We start from the raw sequence: 24,980 nt of genomic DNA on the forward strand, positions 1-24,980 counted from the left end.
GTTCAGGTTTATAGGAATAGAAATCATAGCACCACTACATGCAGAAGGAGATTTGGCCCATCAAGTCTGCACCAACCCTGCACCCTACTTATGCCTACGTCCACCACCCTATCCTCACCCAGTAACCCCACACAACCTTTTTGGACACTAAGGGGCAATTTAACAGGTCCATTCCACCTAACCTGTACACCTGTAAACCGGAGCACCCATAGAGTGGGGGATTTGAACTTAATAATCTTTATTAGTGTCACAAGTAGGCTTACATTAACACTGCAATGAAGTTACTGTGAAAAGCCCCTAGTCGCCACACTCCGGCGCCAGTTCGGGTGCACCGAGGGAGAATTCAGAATGTCCAATTCATCTAACAAGCGCATCTTTCGGGACTTGTGGGAGGAAACTGGAGCACCCGGAGGAAACCCACGCAGATACGGGGAGAACGCACAGACAGTGACCCAAGCCGGGAATCGAACCCGGGACCCTGGAGCTGTGAAGCAACAAGTGCTAACCACTGTGCTACCACGTCGCCCACTTTTTTCATTTTAATTTTTTTATTTTTGATTGGATTGCTCTGCAGACTGCTGGCATGGACTTAATGAACTAAATGGCTTATCTCTGAGCCATTATGACTCTATGTACCCTGTGACAATCTGTCTTGAGTCAATTCATGTGCTGGAAGCTATGACATTAGATAATTGGTGAAGGTTAACATTAGTTGCAGGCACAGGGTACTTGAAGTGGAAAAGTGTTCCATAACACTGCGGTAATAATCGATCCCCAGACGTTAGCAATTTTAAATTTATTTTCCTCTATATTTTGCAGTTTTTAGAAATATGTTGCAACAGAGCACAAAACTGCTCCCAGTTCCTGGTTGAAGTGGTGCAGCATTAATGAAGGATGTGCCTCAACGCAACTTTGAAGGAGTATCCCTTAATATGGCAGTGTGATATTCTTGAATTTCTATCCTCTTTTCCTTCAGAAATGGCTGTAAATGAGCAGCAAATTGATCAGAATTTGAAATGTGGTGTTGCATATTATTTATAGGACAGAAGCAGACGATTCAGCCCAGTGACTCTGTGTTGGTGTTTATACTCCACATCTGCTCATCACAACGCTTTCAGCAGCCCCTTTCTATTCCCTTTTTTGTTACATACTCATCTAGTTTCCTTTTCAAAGCATCAAAGCTTTTTGCCTTAACCACTTCCTTTGGCAGCCAGTTCCACATTGTCACCACTCTCGAGTAAAAAAATTTATCCTTATTTCCCTGCAGGATTCATCAGTAACTGTCTCGTATTTATGGTCATTGGTTTTGGATTCTCTCCCACATCGACCCTTTCTGACCCATTCATCCTGCTAAAATTCACTAGCTCGCCTCCTTAGTCTTTACTTTTCTAAAGAAAAAAGCCTCCAGCCTGTTCAAAGACATAGAATTTACAGTGCAGAAGGAGGCCATTTGGCCCATTGAGTCTGCACCGATCCTTGGAAAGAACACCCCACACCTCCACCCTATCCCCGTGACTCAGTAACCCCACCTAACCTTTTTGGACACTGAGGCCATTCCACCTAACCTGCACATCTTTGGACTGTGGGAGGAAACCGGAGCACCCGGAGGAAACCCACGCAGACACTGGGAGAACGTGCAGACTCCGCACAGACAGTGACCCAAGCCGGGAATCGAACCTTGGAACCTGGGGCTGTGAAGCAACAGTGCAAGCTACTGTGCTGTTTGATCTTTCCCAATAGCTGCTGTGATCCCTGCTGCCGTACATGGGCCAAAAAATGGAGCCGATGAACCTGGCGGCAATTCACAACATGACACCCAGAGGAAATGAGTCTGAGCTGCTGTAGAAATGCCAGACGAGCCTTTCATGTTTCCCAGCACGTCCAATGGCGAGGGATCCGCACATGTTCTATCAGCTGGGTTGTATAGATTACAGTGGAAGCAATCTGATCCTTCTCCTGTTGTCCACGGGCTATCTGTCTGGAGCCTAAAAATAAAATGAGTTTGCCCTATCAGCTTAGAGAATGAAAAAGTTGCGAGGGTCTCGCAATGTTTCTTTAGAACTTTGTAACTGAATATTTTTCAGAAAGGAGGTTTCATCCTGGTGTTTATGTTTTGAACTGGCCCGGGATTTAAAACCTTTAAGAATCAGTACAACGTCCAAACCTCAAATCTAAGGCAGACATTCTGTGCTTTAGCCACTCTTTCGTCCAGGATGCTTTGAGGTAGAGGGAATGTTTTAAAATGAAACTATTTGATATCAGACTTTGGCTGTTGTTTTCAGTATTCTAGTACTCTACGTCAGGTGTTCAATGTCAGCCTGACCACTGTGTGTGTATCTTAAAATAAAGATAGATGTACATTTTGTGGATGTACATTGGGTGGAATCTTGTGGCGGTGAGGAGCGTCTTGGCCGTCGGGTGTGGAACCAGCGAGAGCCCCGCGTCGCTTCCTTTAGGGAAGGCCCAGGGCCTCGTGCTAATTGGGGATCTAACAGGGCAGTGGCACCAGGGTCCTAGGTGGAGGTCCTGCCCAACGCAAGCTGTCTGCCAATCTGGTAACTCTTCTATATCCAGTAGCTCCACTGGGGAAGAGGTTGGCTGTGCCCGATGCTACACCCACCCAAGACCTCAGACCAAGGATGAGTCACAGTTGTGGAGTTTGACAGCACAGACAGAGACCCTTCGGCCCATCATGTCTGCAACGCCCACCAAACATCTATCTATTTTAATACCATTTTCCAGCACTTGGTCCGTAGCCTGGCATGCTATGGCATTTCAAATGTTTATCTAAATGCTTTTTTTCCACTCCTCCCCCTCCCCAAGCCCCAATTCACCTATAAGGGGGTCCTCAAGGCCATCTCATGTGCACATGATACCCCTGGGTCTGATGCCCGTCAGTAAAAGAAAGCCATCTTGGGACCGTGGCAGTGCCACCTGAGCCCCGTGGCACTACCGGGGTGCTAGGCTGGCACCAGCAGTGTTAGGATGCCATCCTGCCCAGAGGGCAAACACCTGGGGGGCCTCCGATCCCCTTGAGAGACCCCCATGAGTGTCGAGGTTCTAGGTTCAATCCCAGCCCTGGGTCACTGTCCGTGTGGAGTTTGCACCCTCTGGATGAAAAAGATTTTACTCACATTCCCTCTAAACCTCCTTCCCCTGACCTTTAATCTACGCCCCCTGGTTATTGACCCCTCTACCAATGGGTAAAGATTCTTCTTATCCACCCTATCTATGACCTTCTCATTTTATACACCTCAATCAGGTGCCCCCGCGGCCTTCTCTGTTCTAAGTAAAACAACCCCAACCTATCTAGCCTCTCTTCATAGCTGAAACGCTCCAGCCCAGGCAACATCCTGAACATCAGCAGTTTAGTGATGGTGGGGTGGGGACCGCAAGGCATGGGGCCAGGGGATTTTGCAGCAAGGGCATGAGGTGACTTTCAGCAGACCCCAAGACGAGTTCCTCGATCAGGCACCAAACGCCTTTGAATGAAGGAACATGCCTGGAAGCCTGCAAGAAAACATACTGGGATTGTCTTGTCATGCACCCCGCATGGCGAGCCCGCCCCCTGTCTGCTGGTGGCAGCGGCAGGATGGGGCCCCTCCAAGTGGGCATTAATGTTCCATCGTGGCGGAGCAGAGTGGAGGCAGGACTTGTCCCCTGCCACCAAACTCGTCATGTGGGAGGGCAGAATGTTCTTGTGCCTTTCACCACTGCAGGATGTCCCAGAGCATTCGATAGCAATGCTCGTTTTAAGAAAACGAGGCAGCCGATTTGCACATAGCAAGCCCACAAATACCAATGGATAATGACCAGATAACCGTTTTGGTGATATGACTGAGGGATAAATGTAACACAAGACATTAGGGAAAAGCTCCTCTTTGTTGTAAAATAGCGGGGCGATGAGGGCAGGTGGGACCTCGGTTTAACATCGGACACAAATCCCAGAAAAGCAACCTCCAACAGTGCAGTGCTTCCTGCACTGATAGCATCGGCCTGCATCATGCGCTCAGGTATCTGGAGTGGGACCTGAACTCGCTTGATCTCCTGACTTAGCAGCGAGAGTGCTTCTAATTGAGCCAGAGCTGACACTTGATGCCCAAGTCATCATGACTGTATGGGATGGACTAGATGAACTAGTGGGCCTTTTCCCACACTGTTGAGTCACAATCACAAGCAAGTTCAAAGGAGACTTGTACTTAAAAACCAAGAAGGACTTCCATGTTCTTGCTATCCCTTTCTAAAATGATAACAGATTGTGCGTTTGGATTCCAGTTGAAAACAGCAGCAAATAGGATGCAGGTCTTGGACTATAGCAATGTGCGGACTGTAAAGAGCGACAGTTTTAAGTCCTGTTATAGTATTAAGTTAAGCAGCTGTCATATTTTAGCTGGGTAGTCATCTGCAGCTTATGGTATTGCGTTACACGTGCCTCAGCAATAACCGTCCCAGCACGGATCTCTGTGAGTACCTGGAACAAATCTTTGTTAACAAATTGCTAAATAATAATAACTAAATATCCCTAGAATTTGAATAAAGCATGGCGAAACTTGCTTTGCGATTTCGGCTGTCGTTTAAGAGTGCCAGATTCCAGCTCTGAAATCGTTAACTGCTGGATTTTTCTGCTGAGCTGTTGGCAAGACCACTACCAACTGACTGCTAATCTATTTGTACGTCCCACTTGGTTTAATGAGAAAGCTGTTGGCAACCCCTTCAGTAGCTCATTGTACCGTGGTAGTTTAATCAAGAGGAAACTGAAATAAGGCATTGCAGAGAAATCACTCCTCTCGGTGTCCTGAGAGAGGGATTTTCACATTGTAAATGGGCCACTGTAATCAAGTGTCCTCTAGCAGCAACGTTCAATTCTGACAACCTGTCTTGTTAACTATCCAGGTTCGATTCCTGGCTTGGGTCACTGTCTGTGCGGAGGCTGCACGTTCTCCCCGTATCTGCGTGAGTTTCCTCCGGGTGCTCCGGTTTCCTCCCACAAGTCCCGAAAGACGTGGGTAACTTCGACATTCTGAATTCTCCCTCTGTGTGTACCCAAACAGGTGCCGGAATGTGGCGACCAGGGGCTTTTCGCAGTAACTTCATTGCAGTGTTAATGTAAGCCTACTTGTGACAATAAAGATTATTCTAAGTTATTCTAAGAAGTGAGTTATTTTGCGACTAGAAACAGCAATAAAAGTAGAGTAAAATAACCAGGGACGACAAAAGTTTGCAAAAGAAAGACAGGCTCATGTTTTGTTACGGCTTTATATGAATGATTTGGGTGAAGGGACTGGAGGTATGGCTGAAGACCCAAAGATAGGTAGAAAAGTAAATTGTGAAGAGGACATAAGGAGGCTGAAAGGGAGATTGATAGGTTATGTGAGTGGGCAAATATCTGACCAATAGAGTATAGTGGGGGGGGGGGGGGGGGGGGGGGGTAAAGGTGAAATTGTCCATTTTGGCAGGAAGAATAAAAAAGAAGCTTATTATCTAAATGGTGGGAGATTGCAGAGCTCTGAGGTGTAAGTAAATGAAATGAAAATCGCTTATTGTCACGCGTAGGCTTCAATGGCGTTACTGTGAAAAGCCCCTAGTCGCCACATTCCGGCGCCTGTCCGGGGAGGCTGATACGGGAATGGAACCGTGCTGCTGGCCTGCTTGGTCTGCTTTAAAAGCCAGCGATTTAGCCCACTGAGTTAAATCAGCCCCATGGTGTATGAATCACAAAAGGCTAGTATACAGACACAGCAAGTAATGGGTCAGTTAAAAGAACATTATTGTGAGGGGAATTGACGACGAATATAGGGATGTTTTGCTTCAGGGCATTGATGGGACCACATCTGGAGTATTGGTCTCCTTATTTAAGGAAAGATACAAATGTCTTGGAAGCAGTTCCGAGAAGGTTTACTTGGCAAGTACCAGGAATGGGCCGGTTGTCTTACGAGGAAAGGTTGGAGAGGTTAGGTGTGTATCTACTGGAGTTTAGAAGAGTAAGATTGAAACCTTTTAAGATCCTGAGGGGTATTGACAGGATCTTAATGGATGTGGAGAGGATGTTTCCTCTTGTTGGAGAATCTAGAACAAGGGGCTGCCCATTTAAGACCGCGATTATGGGAGAGGGCCCGGGGGGGGGGGGGGGGGGGGGGGGAGAAGATTATCAGGAGTGGGCAGGAATGTGGGGTTGAGTTACAATCAGATCAGACATGATCTTATCGAATAGCGGGGAAGGTTCGAGGGGCCGAGTGGCCTACTGCTCCTAATTCATATGTTCGTATGTAACCTTGACCAGAATTAGAAACACACACAAACATGAATGGGCTATAGTGGAACCTTTGATAAGATTGAGCAAGCCAAGATTAGATCCTTCGGTTCAATAATGACCACAGCATTGCTGTGATAAGATTGACTGCAAAAACTGCTAATCAAATCTTTAACTGATATTTCCTCTTCACATATGCTGATAAACGTGCTCTATGCCAGCATCTCCTGTTTTTATTTCAATATTTCATTGCAATTTTTCATTTTGTCTAAAGCAGGAAATTTACTTTTAATATATTGTTTAGTATTTTAATTTTGTAGAAATTTGGTTTTTTGCCTTTTTGTGGGTGACTTTGTATGTGTGTTTCAGTCTGTACGTGCGTGCTTCTAATGTGACAGACTGCAGATAGTTTAGCAGCCATCTCAGAACCCATCGAATCAAGTCTGAGAGCCTGCCTTAGAAAAAGTGTGTGTGTATGTATTGTAGCCATCTGGGATTGGCCACTTTCAGTATATAAAATGGACACTCGCAGAGCCTATAGGGAAAAATGGACAATACTAAGCAACAAGCAGGCACAGAGCCTGAATGTATATTTGGAAGGCAGTCAGCAGACGGAACCGAAACTCTCGGTCGATTTACATATTGATGGCCCATCTCCGGGAAAGAAAGGACTAATGCTCAGGTAGCCGATACTGTCTCATACATTCCGGCGCCACTACCCCAACCAGAAGACACAAACAAAGCAAGGCCAACAGCCACTTAGAACACGCCCAGCCATCAAGGCACCCACCCCTTTATTGGCTTTGATCGATGGTAGTAATCAAGAAGCTGCCCAATTAATTGGGACCAAGTTTAAGGCCCGCCGAAAAGTGTACGAAGCCCCTCCAAGTATAAGAAGGAACCCCCGCCAAAGGTTCAGCCTCTTGGATTTGGCTCTCAAGCGGAGAGACCCTTCCACCAGAAGCAAGTAAGTTCAAGTTCAACGCTCGCAACCAGACGGACAACCTTAGCTGTTCTCCTGTTACCTCTTCGAACCCAACAGCCTTAGATCCGAACAACGGCCATTGTTCCTCTGACCTAAGTGGGCACCCGAAGTTAAGTATAGGCATTAGTGATAGATATAGTTTAGCCTGTAGTGTTATTGTGCATGAGTAAATCATACTGTGTAAATAAAGTAGTATTGACTTTGAACTAACTAACTGGCGTATTGGCTCTTTGATCGGTATTCGGGTTGAACCTTGTATCGAGAGATACCTGCCGATTCTGAAAGTATACTCATAATTAAGATTAAGAAAGGCGACCTTATTAACTGCCATATTTATAGCATGTAAACAGAGCAATATTATCTCCATGTGCTCTATTGTGGTGCTGGCACTGACACTCAATTCTGCTTTCACATTTGATGTGTCACAATAAAATCTTGTGATGTTTTCCAATTTCTGTTTCTGAATCGCCTTTCATCACAAGAACATATTGCCTTTTTGGAAATGTGTTTGGATCCCGGGCGAGAACCCAACTATTTTCAATTTGTGAAACTACGAGGAAATGTTACTGCACCACAGGAGTGACAACACTGACCCATCTGTATCTTTTATGTCAAAACAAACCTTAATTTAAATGCAGAATTAACCACATGAGCAACAAATAAATAGCGTTATAGTTAACAGTTACAACAGTCCTTAAGGAATCTGTCAGTGCATGCATTTGACGTCATGGGAGAATATGTTAAGAGAGTTAAGAATGTACAAACGGTTTTGATAATTCAGTCCACTTCCATCAGAATTGAGGGGCAATTTAGCGTGGCCAATCTACCTACCCTGCACATCTTTGGGTTGTGGGGGCGAAACCCACGCAAACACGGGGAGAATCTGCAAACTCCACACGGACAGTGATCCAGAGCCGGGATCGAACCTGGCGCCGTGAGGCAGCAGTGCTAACCACTGCACCACCGTGCTGCCCATATAAGTCCCACTTCCATCGCAGTTAAACACTGAGCTTGATGCTGGCATCATTTGATGGCCACATTAACAATTTCCAGCAGATGTCACTGGTCATCTAGTTGCTTATTTATTTTCCCTCTCTAGCCAAGAAGATGTGAGAAGGGTTCAATATATACGAGAGGACCCATTCTCTGCAAACAAAAGGAATATGTTCAAGCCTTGCACCTTTTTTGAATTACCCGGGAGCTTGAGCCAAGAGTTCCTCATTGTTTTTACCATGGCAATGCCTTGGCCAATAATTCACCTGCCAACCAATCAGCACCTTTGTTTCTTGTCGTATACATTTCCCGTGATTGTTTGAAATGTGATATTCTTGCATTTGTCCTGATGGAGTGCAAGGCGAAAAGCTTCAGCAACCTGTATCTCCATTCAGCAAAATTCAAGTGGTATTAGGTCAGATGCACAAACGTTTGGTCAAAGAGGGAGGTTTTTAAGAAGCGACTTGCATGAGGAGAACAAGGTAGAGAGAAGAGAGAGGAAATTCCAGAGCTTGGGCCGAGGCAGCAGAGGGTAAGGACACCAATGGTGGAACAGTTCGGATTAGAGGTGATGAAAATGGGTGATGAGGTAACTAATGTCAATATTCCCAACAGTGAGATATTGTGGGTGCTGTTATTTCAATGCGAAAACAATGTGGATACCATTAAGGACTCTCCCTTGAATGTGCAGTTTGCTTATCTTGACCAAAGCGACTCTACCCGTATTGCCTCCAGGCTAGGCTCAAATGTAGTCAGGATTACGTAGCAACAATTTTTATCTTTGTTCCCTCCCGTTTCCCCCGCCTTTCGATCTTCCTCTGATCTCCCATTGCCCCCATCCGCTGTAAATCTATGTCGATGCATCCTGAGTGTTACAGGGTTGGGCTGTCGGTGGTTGTGGATAACTAAGGCATTGCTAACTAGACCATCATTTGCTGCCCATCTCAAATTGCCTTGTGCAGGTGGTCTTTTTGAACTGCTGCAGTCCATGTGGTGTAGGTGCATCCATGGTGCTGTCAGGAAGGGAGTTCCAGTATTTTGACCCAACGACATTGATATACTTCCAAGTCAGTGTGGTATGTGACTTGGAAGAGAACTTGCAGGTGGTGGGCGTTCATGTGCATCTTCTGCCCGTGATTTTCCAGACAGTAGACAACGTCACAGGTTTGGAAGGTGCTATCAAACTAACCTTGGCAGGTTGCTGCTATGTGCTTTGTAGACAGTACACACTGCTGGTACTGTGTGTTGGTGATGGAGGGAAGGAGTATTTAAGTTTACGTATAAACAAGGCAGCTTGGGAGCAGTTGTGTATCGTGTCTGTCAGCTGTAGAATCACACTGCAGTAAGGCAGGAGAGAGGATAACAAATGGATTGCATTGTAGTCTACACATTATTGGGACAAGCTGGAGCCTTTAAATTAAAGGGGGCAGCGCTATCCCTTCTTTATTAGGTGCTATGGTAAAGACTCGGAGGGTGAAATTATGAGCATTTGAGGTTTTGGAATGGCGCAATATGCTTGATTACTATAGTCATGTACTGTGGTCTTAAATGCTGATTCATCCAGAAAGGGTAGGAAGGAATGTTGCTAACTCTGGGATTCTGGTAGCTTATTGCTTAGGTTTGTAATTAGCAAGACTTGCGATTGCTGATGCACCCGACCATAGTCTAAGATCCACCAATGTTTTACTAGTGGGCACCTGTTGTTTGTCTGCATAAATCCATATAGAAGAAACACCGATAGCGCCGGGTTTTATTGGCCTTCATGTTGCATTTTCTCTTTTCAGTGGATGCTGTGTGTTTTTAGTCATTGAAGAACCATTTTGGTTTTGCAGTCTTGTGCTACGTGTTTAAATTCCCTTTTAAAAGCACTTGTTTATTCGATTTTGCATGAGTTAATGCTTCGCAACCCAAATTACTTCACAGCCAAAGAAGTACTTTTGAAGTGTTGTGTGTGCAGTTACTACAATTGATTTGTACACAGCAGGTTCCAACATACAACAGTGTGATGATCAGATGAGTCGCTATTTTACAGTGATGCTGACTGGGGTACTGGGGAGAACTCTCCTGCTCTTATTCAAATAGTGCCACGGAATATTTTGTGTCTAAGGGGAACGACTGGGCCTCAGTTTAACATTTTGGTCTGAAAGGTAGGGCGGCACGGTAGCACAGTGGTTAGCACTGTTGCTTCTCAGCACCAGGGCCTCCGGTTCGATGCCCGGCTTGGGTCACTGTCTGTGTGGATTCTGCACGTTCTCCCCGTGTCTGTGTGGGTTTCCTTCGGCTTTCTGCCATATGTCCCGAAAGACGTGCTTGTTAGGTGAATTGGACATTTTAAATTCTCCCACTGTGTACCCGAACAGGCGCAGGAATATGGCGACGAGGGGATTTTCACAGTAACTTGATTGCAGTGTTAATGTAAGCCTACTTGTGACAAAGATTATTATTATGAAGGAAATGGTGGATGAAATGAACAGAGATTTTGCTTCTGTCTTCATGAGAGGATGCAAAAACATTCCAGTGATAGCTGTAAATCAAGAGGTGGAAGGTAGAGGGGAACCTGATGAAATTTCAATCACCAGGGAAGCTGTTCTGAACAAAATGATGGAGCTGCGACTGGCAAGCCTCCGGGATCTGATGGACTCCCTCGTAGGGTGTTAAAAGAGGTGGCTGATGAGGTAGTAGATCCTTTACTGTTAGTTTTCCAAAATTCGCTATATTCTAGAAAGGTTCCATCAAATTAGAAAGTAGCAAATATAATCCTTCTATTCAGGAAGGGAGGGAGGCAGAAGACAGGAAACTGTAGGCGAGTTAGCTTGACCTCTGTCATGTGTAAGGTGTTAGAATGGATCGTTAAGGAGCTTATAAACTGGTCACGTCAAGGCATACCTTGCGCTGTGGACAGAGGGGAACCTGTAGACGTGCTGTACTTGGATTTCCAGAAGGCATTTAATTATGAGCCATATCAATGGTTATTGTAGAAAATAACATCTCATGGTGTAGGGGGTAACATACTAGCACGAACAGAAGATTGACTGGTTGGCAGAAAACAGAGAGTATGCTTAAATTAAACATTTTTCAGATTGGCAGGGTGTGACAGTTGGAGTTGTGCGTGGGGTTTGTGCAGGACACTCAACATTTTCCAATTTATTTCAATGTCTTAGATGAGAGGAGTGAAGGCATGGCCATTAAATTTGAGATGACACAAAGATAGGTAGGAAAATATGTTGTGTAGTGGACATGCGGAGGTTACAGATGGATGTAGAGTGAGTGAGCAAAAAATCTGATAGATGTGAGTAGATGTGGGGCGGCACGGTAGCACAGTGGTTAGCACTGTTGCTTCACAGTGCCAGGGACTCGGGTTTGATTCCCAGCTTGGTTCACTGTGCGGAGTCTGCACATTCTCCCCGTGTCTGCGTGGGTTTCCTCCGGGCGCTCCGGTTTCCCCCCACAAGTCCCGAAAGATGTGCTTGTTAGGTGAATTGGACATTCTGAATTCTCCCTCCGTGTACCCGAACAGGCGCCGGAATGTGGCGACTAGGGGCTTTTCACAGTAACTTCATTGCAGTGTTAATGTGGGCCTACTTGCCACACTAATAAAGATTATTATTATTATAATACAGTGAGAAGTTCACGAAGAATAAAAAAGCAGAGTATTACTTAAATAGAGAAGGACGGCAGAATGCTGAGGTGCAGAGGGATCTAGGTGTTCTAGTGTATGAGGCCCCAAAAGCTAGTGTACAGTTAAAATTAAGCAAGTAACTAAGAAGGCTAATGGAATGCTGCCTTTATTACGAGAGGAATTGAACATAAAAGTAAGGATTCTGAGAGGTCATACAGACTCGAGTCATTGACTCTGTTTCTCTATCCACAGATGCTTCCAGACCAGTTGAATTTTTCCAGCAATTTCTGTTTTTGATTCAGATTTCCTGGATCCGCTTGCTTCAGTTATGAGAGCATTAATGAGACCATATCCTGAATATTTTGCAAATGTTTGGGTACCCAATTAATTTTTTCTAATTAAGGGGCAATTTAGCTTGGCCAATCCACCTATCCTGCACATCTTTGGGTTGTGGGGGCGAAACCCACACAAACACTGGGAGAATGTGCAAACCCCACACGGGCAGTGACCCAGAGCTGGGATCGAACCTGGGACCTCGGCGCCGTGAGGAAGTAGGGCGAGGCGGGGGTGATTTGATTAAAGTGTGGAAGATCCTAAATGGTATTGACAAAATGGATGCATAAAGGATGTTTCCTCTTGTGTGGGAGTCTCTAGAGTGGGTCTTGAACCCGCAGCTTGACCATTTATCCTTTTCGCAGGTTTGCTGACATGGATGATGTTTTGAGGGGACTGGCTGCAAAGTGGTCCAACCAATCAACGCTCACTGTCCAGCTGATACCTTTGATGTTCTGCTTTCCATGTCTGTTCAAGCTAATGTGATAAAAGCCTGTTTTGGCTGTGTGGAGGGCATGCTTGAATTGGGTTTGGATAAGATCCTGCCGGGTGCAGACCCACAGCGTAAAACCACAAATAATTTAGCACCAAATGATACTTCCCTGGCTTTCTCAGTCAAGGAGGGAATAAATAGTCTCACCTGATGTGGGAAACACTGTGCAACAGAGGATCCCGTGGCTGTCGAGTGACACACGATGGGAACTGTGTGTGAGGTTTGTGTTGAGATATTACAATTCAAGGGGATATCACAAATATATCACGTGCTCACTGTCACAAATTATGAATGAAATTTAACAATCTCACCAGCGAAACTCCAACTCCCTGTGTTCGGGCAATGGTTTGAGCCCATAACGTCCCCACTTGGTGCTGAGTTCCAGATCGCACCTATACTGGTGATGATGGGGCTGAGTGGGGGAAGGTGGAGGCTAGAACTAATTGTCGGGCCATGTCCTCTAAATGTTTTGCACCTTCCAGTGGTCGGTTACAAATAGTGGGGGTCTTTTCAACGACTTGATGTATAGGTGGACTTGCAATGAGTAATACCGAGCCATATAATAATAATTTTTATTATTGTCACAAGTGGGCTTACATTAACACTGCAATGAAGTTCCTGTGAAAATCCCCTAGTCGCCACATTCCGGCGCCTGTTTGGGTACACGGAGGGAGAATTCAGAATGTCCAATTCACCTAACAAGCACGTCTTTCAGGACTTGTGGGAGGAAACCGGAGCACCCGGAGGAAACCCACGCAGACACGGGGAGAGCTTGCAGACTCCACACAGACAGCAGACAGTGACCTAGGCGGGAATCGAACCCGGGACCCTGGCGCGGTGAAGCAACTGTGATAACCGCTGTGCTACCGTGCCGCCCACATATGTCAAAGTCAGGTGTTTGACTCTGATCAGTGCTGATATTACTGCCTTGGGTCACCCCAAAAGCTCCCAATTGAAAGGGAGAGGAGGAGAAAATCAGAAAATGTGTTGAGTTTGTTTTTATTCAGTCAGAAAATGCAAGACGGGAAAAGCTGCAATGACCAGAAGGAAGATCTTCCTCTGTGAATTGTCAGGTTTGGTCTGGCTGAACTGTTCTTCAGTGAAGGTTCCTCCAATCTTTGGTGTTAAAGGAACTGATCTAGGGGGGACAAAATTATAATATCTGGCGATGATTAAACAGTTGAAATGGGCAGCACGGTAGCACAGTGGTTAGCACTGTGGCTTTACAGCTCCAGGGTCCCAGGTTCGATTCCCTGCTGGGTCACTGTGTGGAGCCTGCACATTCTCCCCGTGTCTGTGTGGGTTTCCTCCGGGTGCTCTGGTTTCCTCCCACAGTCCAAAGACGTGCAGGTTAGGTGGATTGGCCATGCTAAATTGCCCTGAGTGTCCAAAAAGGTTCGGAGGGGTTATTAGGTTATGGGGATAGGCTGGAAGTGAGGGCTTAAGTGGATCGGTGCAGACTCGATGGGCCGAATAGCCTCCTTCTGCACTGTATGTTCTATGTTAATACCATTTAGCAGTGTCTGTTGTTAAAAGGAGTAAACTTCAGTTCTCAATTCAATTTTCTTTCCACTACAGATAGTTAAACTCAGGACGACGAAGAAGCCTAAAGAGGTAGGAGGAAGAAATGTTTATTTGGCATAAGGAAACTGCTAGTTTGACTCTACCTGTGCAAGCCTGAAGTTGTGCTGAAATTACTACCTATTCTGGAGATCTGGACTGTGCCCCGAGGGCAGATCATAAACTGGTTAATAGCGATGATACCGAGGCTGGAATTAGTACCTTGGGAAGTTTAGTTATTTGTCTCTCGCTCTCCCTTTTTAAACGATGACTAATATCCGTGATGAAAGGTCAACCAGGTTGTCATGACAACACCCACCTCTTTTGAGGGGGATCGCTCGGCTCCTACATTCTTTGTCGGGTGCGAGGAGGATGAAATTGAGGATCTGGAATCAAACATGAAGGCAGAAGACCTTGACCTTTACGACGGTGAAAATGATTCAGACTCGGTAAGGAAATGCATCGCTTTTTTTCTAAAACTTTGCTCACTTTGAACCTTTTTTTTTTAGTTGGTGTTCAGATTAAAAACAAATCAGCAATAAAATAGTTTAGATCTCACTTTAACCAGAGAAGCCGTAACAATATCAATGGAGCAGTTTTGCATCAAAGTAATATTCCTCAGTAAGGCTGATGTGATTTTATTTAGTGGGTCACGTTTGCAGAACGGCAGTATAGTTCTGTGGTGTTATTTTGTCTTTTATGTTGTGGAAGAAAATTAGCTTTTATCTATAGTGAACTTTTTATGTTGAAACAAAATTAACTTACTTCCAGAGGTGCTGCTGCTAAAGGTTAGGTGTACTGCTTTCGGTGTACTGTTATTCTGTGTTTTTGAATAGCTGAATTGTGCTTTTATCGCTATACCATTGTGTTGTACGTGCCTTTCAAGTGCTTTTTCTCCTGAAGATGTTGAAATCGGGTACAGTTATGTAGATGCCTCAGCCACCTGGCTCATTCTTGATCTGTGAGCTTGGATGGTGAATGTTGGCAGGCTATTTGACCATGTGGATCATCGCACTTGAACCTATTCCTGTTCAAATCTGGTGCCATGGTTCAGTTCCACTGGCAGCCTTACCCTGTCCACCTTCCCAGATGACTGTTCTTCACTAAGATTTACAATTAATGTTGGCAGGCTCTTTTACTGTGGAGGCTATCACAGCTGAGTGAAGTAATTTATCCTTTCTCCATATCTGCTTACTTGACGAAGCGATTGTTGATAGCAATGAGGAGGGGAAACCCTGTCCTTAATTTGGGGAGGCGCAAGGGTAAATCATGGCGGTCGTCAGACTAGCTGATGGGAGTCAGTGAGTTTGCTTGGTATGTTTCACTTAATTAATGATTTTTATAAGTGGATATGCATGTTCCCCGACTGGAACAATATCATGTATTGGAATAAATAGGTAAATAAGTGCTTGATGGCTGGCACTGACTCGATGGGCTGAAGGGACTCTTTCTGTGCTGCAAAAGCTCTGTGACTCTGTTTTCCATTTTCAACCATTGCAATGTCTCATGTAGATCATAGAATCATAGACTCTAGAATCATAGAATCCCGACAGTGCAGAAGGAGGCCATTCGGCCCATCGAGTCTGCACCGACCCTCTGAAAAAGCACCCCATCTAGGCCCCCACTCTATCTTCTTAACCCAGTACCAGACCTAACCTTTTGGACACGATGGGAAATTTAGCATGGCCAACCCACCTAACCTGCACATCTTTGGACTGTGGGGGGAAACCGTGGAACCCGGAGGAAACCCACGCACACACGGAGAGAACTAAATGTACCATTTCATTTGTATGGATATTGAACTGCATCTCATTCACAACTTTTCAATTAAGTCTTTATTTTTATCCTCCATTTTATCATTTTTCTTGCCTCTCCTCTTTCCAAGTGAACTCATTTTGTGATAGGTTTTTGTGGGTGGCAGATGCTGTCTTGGTGCTTTGCCTAAGCAGCTGCTTTAGTGGGCAAGCCTTAAGCATAGAGGACTGAAATCGCAAGGCTCTGCTGCTGTCGAACCCTGCTGGATGAATACTCGAGACATAGAATCTGACAACAGAGTCTCGCAGTCTTTGAGCTCGGGTGTCAGCAGGATATTCACTCGAGCGCAGGGATCATGGGCTGATGTAGGGGTTGGTTTAGCTCAGTGGGCTAGACAGCTTGTTTGTGATGCAGAACGAGGCCAGCGGCGTGGGTTCAATTCCCGTACCAGCTGAGAATTCTGAATTCTCCCTCTGTGTACCCGAGCAGGCGCCGGAATGTGGCGACTAGGGGCTTTTCACAGTAACTTCATTGCAGTGTTAATGTAAGCCTACTTGTGACAATAGAGATTATTTATATTTATTTATTTTATGGCTGAGACCTTGCTTGATTACATCTCGCATGCACGGGTTACAGTCACAAAACACAACCGGAATTGCTGGACTAAAATGACCAAGATCCTTCTAGTTCACCTTTTAACCATCCTGGTAGTCACATCATACATTTAAACTATAAGATAACGGAGCAGAATTAGGTCCTTCGACCCATCGAGTCTGCTCCGCTATTCGATCATGGTTTTCGTGACGGAAAGTTCCGTTCCATTCGATCATGGTTGATATTTTTTTCATCCCCATTCTCCTGCCTTCTCCCCATAACCCCTGATCCCCTTATTGATCAAGAACCTATCTATCTCTGTCTTAAAGGCTCTCTCTGATTAATGGAGTTATTGACCAATCACAGTGATCAATGTTTGTCAATGAGAATGAGAATCGCTTATTGTCACAAGTAGGCTTCAAATTAAATTACTGTGAAAAGCCCCTAGTCGCCACATTCTGGCGCCTGTTCAGGGAGGCTGGTATGGGAATTGAACCGCGCTGCTGGCCTGTCTTGCTCTGCTTTAAAAGCCAGCTATTTAGCCCTGTGCTAAACCAGCCCCACAGACCCAGACTTGAGGTGAAGAAAACGGCCAGTGGTGGAGAGATTTGTGAACCAGTGGTCCAAAGTCAGCTGTTCTCAACAAATACTTGTCTACCGCATTGCAAAATGTCGCTTTCTGAAATGTTTCAATACTAACAGTTTCCGCCCTCTTCCCCCAGGGCACTGTTTCATAAATTGATCACTCATCGGAGTTTGCACTTTCTCCCCGTGTCTGCGTGGGTTTCCTCCGGGTGCTCCGGTTTCCTCCCACAGTCCAATGATGTGCAGGTTAGGTGGATTGGCCGTGATAAATTGCCCTTAGTGACCAAAAAGGTTGGGTTGGGTTAGGTGGGGTTACTGGGTTACAGGGATAGGTTGGGGGTGTGGGCTTAGGTAGGGTGCTCTTTCCAAGGGCCGGTGCAGACTTGATGGGCCGAATAGCCTCCTTCTGCACTATAAATTCTATGATTCATTGAGATATTTATGTATTATTTTTCAATTTCTCTCCCCTTCAAATGCCATGTCCTCTGGTTTTACAGTCTTGGGCAAAGTGGAATAGCTTGTGATGACTGCCATTGCAATCACTGGTATCATTGCTTTTGGTGGCGTCTGTTGCTACTACATTTATTTTGATTTTAGTCTATAACTTTGCCAAGGAATTGCAGGATTAATAAAGAATATCAGTCTGGGTTGGTCTGTTGATGCGGTTTTCATTTTGGGCGTTTATTATCAACCCCAAGCAGTAATGATAGGTATAACACAAATGAATACAGCCAGAGGGAGTATAGAGTAAAACTGTTGCCTTTTCTACCCTTGACTACATCTGGAACTGGGGCTCAAATGGCGGGTCGACTAATCTCTTAAAGTGACCCCGAGAACAAATAACAGCTGTTTGGGATTTCAACCCCTGGCAAAAACATTTTATTAATGAGCAAGTTAAAGCAGATTAGCAAGTCTTGCATTAACCGACGCTGCCATTAGTTACGAATGTAAATAACTATTTGGTCACATGCAGTTTATAGCTGCTATAATATGCTTGGCTGTCAGTTTACACAATATCCTGAGTTGCCAATTCCTCCGTGATTATTAACCCACTTGTTTGCTTTCATGTTAAGTGGCACCCACCGGTGTTATGAAAGCTGAATTACAGTTGTGACACACTGTCGTAAACGCAAAGCAATTTTTCCCTGTGCTTTCTTATTTTCTGCGCCTCTCAACGAGGTCTTGAGTATTGAAATGGTTTGATCATTTATGGCCATTAGTTTTGGGTTCGTCCGTAAATGATCAAACCATTTCAATACTCAAGACCTCTAAGGTATTTACTGATAAATTCAGGGGAGATTGGGGAGAAATTTCTTCATCCAGAGAATGGTGAGAATATGGCAATCTAACGCAAAAGAGTAGTTGAGGCAAAGAGCATTGATGTAATTAAGGTGAAGCCAGCAGGAGGGATAAATAGAGCATATGCTGGTGGGGTATAACGAAGAGGGGTGGGAAAAGGCTGATGTGGAACATAAACACCAGCTGTCAGGCTGGATAGCCTGTTTCTGTGCCCTGTGTTGTTTTAAAACATCACCCCCAAAATTAAAGTTGTATATTCATTTAAAAGGCATCTTGTGGGCTAGAAAGACAAAAAATGATCTACAGTAATACTCTATAAAGAAAGTAAAGTCGCCATAGTCCCAGATGACCATAGGCTGCTTTTCCACCTTTGAGGGGGAGAGCTGACTGGCGGTGATTTAACCTGAGGATCACAGCACCTCGGGCGAGGGGCAAAGTTGAGAAGCATTTCTCAAGTGGAATGTGCCACTTGAATCTACAGTAATCAAAGAGACTGCTTGTGTTCGCTCCGCAATGACTCAATTAAGCTTGTATTTACAATTGGATGTTTTTGGGTTTGAAGATCCTACCTGCTTGGGTTTATTTAAGGCTTGTTCCATTGCAAGTCTGCAAAGTGGTATTCCAAGGATCTACTTGGCCTGTTAAATCCTTCTTGAACAATATACAAATTTACCCAATATTTTGGAGCTATATTTCCATTCCTTCACGGTCATGCGTGTGTGTATGCACATCATGTACGAGAGTCATGTGCATGTCTGCTTGTCATGCCTGTGCACTTATGGTGCTTGTCATGTGTGTCAAACATGTACATATATTGTGGTCAAACGTGTGCAGTATGAAGCTTTACCATTATCTGTGTAGACTTGTGCCCTATTGTGCTGGTAAATATTCTGAGGTTGTGTTCATGTGCAGACCCTGAAGCAGCGAATCTGTCGCCACTTTTCAGTCCCTTTCCAAGTTCCCTAGACCCTTGACAGTACTGAGAAGGAATTTCAATCTTTAAATGTGACACTTTCATCCCATTATTCCACAACCACGAATTCCAAGCTGGTACCCAGCTGCCCAAGCCTCCAGCAATTTGGTTCGAAAAGTGCGTAAATCGTTTTCCACATTGTACCTGTATTCCTTTGTGGCTACTTTGGGCTGGTGCTTTGAAAATGGCCGTTGTTTGTCCTGTTGCCCCATTGGTGAATAAATCCCAAATCAGAACCTGAAGATTTGTTATCAGCTGTTTCGGCTGTGTGCAAATCAACGACAAGTTTCATTCAAACTCTCTGGAAGAAAGGACCTGCATTCCTGTAATAGCTGCATTCCTGTGGCACCTTTCAGCACCTCAATATATCCCAAACGCAACCTTGGCAACTAATGAAACTTTTGAGACGTAGTCAGTGCTGGATGGTGACTTTTGAGTGAATTTTTGTTTCCTTACACGACTTCTACAAGGCATTGCAGTCATATGGCCTGTGAGGGTCGAGTTCTAGCAAAGATCTATTTTGCTGCACCGTTGCATTTAAAAGATTCTTTTCATCACATTGCTTCTTTACATTTTTAAAACATTTTTCACGATATTAAAACGTTATTCAAAGAAAAAAGACCTTGGTTTTTCTTTATGGATCCAAAAAACAAATGGCACGGTAGCACAGTGGTTAGCACTGTTGCATCACAGTGCCAGGGTACAGGGTTTGATTCTCGGCTTGGGTCACTGTCTGTGCAGAGTCTGCATGTTCTCCCCGTGTCTGCATAGGTTACCTCCGGGTGCTCCGACTTCCTTCCACAAGTCCCCACAGACATGCTTGTTAGGTGAATTGGACATTCTGAATTATCCCTCCGTGTACCCGAAGAAGCGCCGGAATGTGGCGACTAGGGACTTTTGCCAGTAACTTCATTGCAGTGTTAATGTAAGCCTACTTGTGACAATAAAGATTATTAACAATTTAAATTAAATGCGCCTTGCCCCTGTGGATGTGGAAGTGACGCAAATAGTCGGCAGCTTCATTTCGCCAGTTGGCTTAGTTCTCCTCAGTGATTTATATCTCCTCTTGTATTTTTTTAAATATAGTATATTCCCTTGTAGGATCTAGATTTAGAAATAAGCCGTAGGACAGTGTCTCATAGGCTATAATACAAAGTTACAGGGATGACTCAAAAGATATTCTGTCTCATTATAGGTCTGAGATGCTGAAGAAGTTAAAGATGATGAAATGGAGGAAGATTTTGCCTTATTGTGCAAATGGACATTGTTCAGGAAACATATGCATAACCTCTGTTTGTTTGTGACCGAGTGATATTATTGCACGAGTTGTCGGGGCTTTTATTAAATGTGACTTTTAAAAATGGTACATAATTTACATTAAGTCAACATTGAATACGGTAGTACAAGGGAGAAGGAAAGATTTTCCAGTTTGTTTTCTGTGTTTTCCAGTTCCTCCACCACTCGCCTGTTCTTGATTCTCGTGAAACATTGTCATTATCGGCTAAATATCTGTCGGGCCGAAACAGCAGATAGTCATTTCACACGAATAACTGTTCTGCAGAGGTCACCTCTGTGTCTTAGCCATTCCATGTGTCAACTCACATCAGGCCTGATGTTGGGATCTGAAACAAGAACAGAGAATGCTAGAAGACCTCTGGCAGCACCAGTAGGGAGAGAAAACCAAGCTAACCTGGCCGCTGGAGCTCTTGGATGTAGAGCCTTGAAATTTGGCTATCAATGGTCATGAGATTAAAACGGGAAAGTGGAGTTGAGGATTATCATATCAGTCATGAACGCATTGAATAGTGGAGCAGACTCGATGGGTTGAATGGCCTACTTCTGTTTCTACATCTTATCTTAACATTGAGTCTATTTGACTAAAGAGAGGGAAGATGAGTTGGAGAGATTGCAACAAAATTGTAGCAAACTTAAGAACAAGAGATGACCCAGCGTGAAGGGTAAAGAGGATTTGCATTGAATCATAGAATCATAGAAGTTACAGTGCAGAAGGAGGCCATTTGGCACATCGGGTCTGCACCGGCCCTTGGAAAGAGCACCCGACTTAAGCTCAAGCCTCCACCCCTTCCCAGTAACCCCACCTAATCTTTTTGGACACTAAGGGGCAATTTAGTGTGGCCAATCCACCTAACCTGCATAGCTTTGGACTGTGGGAGGAAACTGGGGCACCCGGAGGAAACCCGCTCAGACACTGGGAGAAGGTGCAAACTCCACACAGACAGTGACCCAGCCGGAATTGAACCTGGGACCCTGGAGCTGTGAGGCAGCAGTGCCAAACACTGTATCGCCGTCCTGCCCATCTTTCGCGTCCACCTTAAGCTAGTTTTTAAAAAAATTATTTTTTGTCTCAATGCATCAGGGAGGCATTTAGGGGAGGTGGTGAAACGCTGACGAGTAATCCAGAGACCCAAGATGATGACCTGGGGACCTGGGTTTGACTCCCACCACGGCAGGTGATGGAATTTAAACTCAATAAAATATCTGGAATTAAAATGGGGCAGCAGGGTAGCATGGTGGTTAGCATAAATGCTTCACAGCTCCAGGGTCCCAGGTTCGATTCCCGGCTGGGTCACTGTCTGTGTGGAGTCTGCACGTCCTCCCCCTGTGTGCGTGGGTTTCCTCCGGGTGCTCCGGTTTCCTCCCACAGTCCAAAGATGTGCGGGTTAGGTGGATTGGCCATGCTAAATTGCCCGTAGTGTCCTAATAAAAGTAAGGTTAAGGGGGGAGGGGGGGAGGGGGGGGGTTGTTGGGTTACGGGTATAGGGTGGATACATGGGTTTGAGTAGGGTGATCATGGCTCGGCACAACATTGAGGGCCGAAGGGCCTGTTCTGTGCTGTACTGTTCTATTCTATAAAAGTCTAATGATGACCATGAAACCATTGTCATTTGTCATAAAAAACCATCTGGTTCACTAATGTACTTTAGGGAAGGGAATCTGCCGTCCTTATCTGGCCTACATGCGACTGCAGACCCACAGCAATGTGGTAGACTCTTAACTGCCCCCTTAATGGCAATTAGGGATGGGCAATGAAGGCTGGCACAGCCTGCGTAGCCCCCGTCCCATGAACGAACTAAAACAAAATCAGAAAATACCCCAAAGTACCTTCACAGGAGTATTATTGTACAAAATCTGACACTGAGCAACACGAGATATTAAGGCAGATGACCACACGCTTGGTCAGAGAAGTAGGTTTCAAGGAGCATCTTAAAGTTGGAGAGATTAGTCGAGGCAATTTAAAAAGCTTGGCAGCTGAAGGCACGGCCGGTAATGACAGAGCAATTAAAATCTGGGATGCTAACGGGCCAGAATTGGAGGAGCGCAGAGATGAGGTTTGTAGGGTTTGAGGCGAGAACAGAGTAGAGAGGGGTGATGCCTTATCACTGACTATCTTAAAAGTCACCTGGTGCTACCCCTGTACCCAGTATCGGCACGTCCTGTACACGTATCCTGCTTTCGTCCCGAGATTAATTAGTCAGCTTTCTGAACGGAACTTTATCAGATGCCTTTTTAAATACACAGGGATTATCACCTTGGGCTGTTACTTCCCCAAACAGATCAAGGAGATTGGTCAGGCAGGATCTTATTTTCCAAGGCTGTGTTGACTCATTGTGTATTTTATGTTTGCCCTATGTATTTTCTTTTCACCTGTGGAACGATCTGTCTGAACTGTACGCAGAACAATGCTTTTCACTGTACCTCGGTACACGTGACAATAAACAAATCCAATCCAATCCAGGTTACCTGGTTGTTATTATTACACATGTTCCTCCAGTTTATGCCTGATGATGATTGCATTATTTCACACACAGACGCTGGTTCCCTGTGTTGGGTTTGTTAGCCTTTTTGAATAATGGTGGTAGAATAGCTTGTTTCCAATCTGCTGCTTCCCCATTGTTCATTGGCTCGTTCCCACTGATTCTCATTACCGTGCATATCTCTTCCCTCGCCTTTCCTATTCTCTGGGATAAATACCATTGTTATATGTCCATCTCATCGAGGCATGAATTCTTCCCTTTGCCTTGATATTCCCTTTGTCAAAATGATCAGCCATCTGTCATGGACGATCAGCCATGAACGTGGGGCCTCACGGTAGCATGGTGGTTAGCATCAATGCTTCACAGCTCCAGGGTCCCAAGTTCGATTCCCGGCTGGGTCACTGTCTGTGTGGAGTCTGCACGTCCTCCCTGTGTGTGCGTGGGTTTCCTCCGGGTGCTCCGGTTTCCTCCCACAGTCCAAAGATGTGCGGGTTAGGTGGATTGGCCGTTCTAAATTGCCCGTAGTGTAAGGTTAATGGGGGGATTGTTGGGATCCGGGTTACGTGGGTTTAAGTAGGGTGATCATTGCTCGGCGCAACATCGAGGGCCGAAGGGCCTGTTCTGTGCTGTACTGTTCTATGATGAACATAATGAAGGGCTGAATGGCCTCCTCCTGCTCCTATTTTCTATGTTTCAAGGGAGGTTTTATATGAGCTCTTTCCTTTTGAGTACTTGATGGAGATAACTGTTCAGAATAATTACTAATGTGTATATCCTCAGTTTCAATTACATCTTTCAGTGTTCTCACTTCTTGCGTTGGTAGTACATTGTCCTGTTTTGCCTGTGCAAACTATTTTTTCTAGATCTTTCCTTTGCCTCTTAATTTATTTTTGTGGGGTCTTGTATTCATCCCAGGGAGCCTAACTTAATTTTTCCTGAGGACGGCATGGTGGCACAGTGGTTAGCACTGCTGCTGTGCTCCAATTTCCTCCCAGTCTAAAAATGTGCAGGTTAGGTGGCTTGGCCATGTTAAATTGCCCCTTAGTGTCCAAAAGGTTAGGTGAGATTACTGGGTTACGGGGATATAAGGGTAATAATAATCTTTATTATTGTCACAAGTAGGCTTACATTAACACTGCAATGAAGTTACTGTGAAAATCCCCCCAGTCACCACACTCCGGCGATAGAGTGGAGGTGTAGGCTTAAGTAGGGTGCTCTTTCCAAGGGCTGGTGCAGACTCGATGGGCTGAATGGCCTCCTGCACTGGAAAGTCTATGACTATTTCCTCCTTCATATTTGTTTCTAAATTCCATTTAATGTCCGGCTTGTTTAACCTAAGACGTTGATCTTTGATTTGATTTTGTCTTTCACTGCCACTGTTGTTTGTTTGAATATGTTTCAGTTAACTTGGGCTTCATGTTCTTCAATTGGCATCCTCGAATATTCGAGGGTCACTGAATAATAACATATACCATAGTGTTACTACTGGGCAGGTTGAGGTGGCAAGCCCCAGGTCTACCTCAACCGGAACGAGGATTGAATCCTGCACTGTTGCTGTTATACTGAACCACATGCTAACCACTCTTCCCACCTCCCCAACCTGGACTGAAGATGTTGTTAAAACATTTTCCCCTTTGAAAGTGATGTTTGTAATGGAGCAATGCCATGGTCTTTGCTATAACTGGGTCCTAATTCATATTACAATTGATTGTTTCTTCCCACCCACCCCCCAAGGGATTCTACATCTCCTGTTCACTATACATTT

General features: G+C 45.0%; 1 protein-coding gene across 6 annotated transcripts in view; it reads left to right on the plus strand.

Moving 5' to 3' along the window:
• The window catches only part of ppip5k1a (diphosphoinositol pentakisphosphate kinase 1a), a 149,821-nt gene that overhangs the window by 2,915 nt on the left and 121,926 nt on the right, over nucleotides 1-24,980 (plus strand). For 5 of the 6 annotated variants that reach the window (XM_038784073.1, XM_038784074.1, XM_038784075.1 and 2 more), the window contains exon 2: nucleotides 14,252-14,682. In XM_038784073.1, the coding sequence (XP_038640001.1) occupies nucleotides 14,539-14,682 (144 nt within the window). In that variant the 5' untranslated portion in view covers nucleotides 14,252-14,538. Of the gene's footprint in view, nucleotides 1-14,251; nucleotides 14,683-24,980 lie in introns of those variants that run through there. The other variant, XM_038784072.1, reaches the window with a different exon arrangement.

Source organism: Scyliorhinus canicula, chromosome 24 (assembly GCF_902713615.1).
Source record: "Scyliorhinus canicula chromosome 24, sScyCan1.1, whole genome shotgun sequence".
In the NCBI taxonomy this organism is placed as follows: domain Eukaryota; kingdom Metazoa; phylum Chordata; class Chondrichthyes; order Carcharhiniformes; family Scyliorhinidae; genus Scyliorhinus; species Scyliorhinus canicula.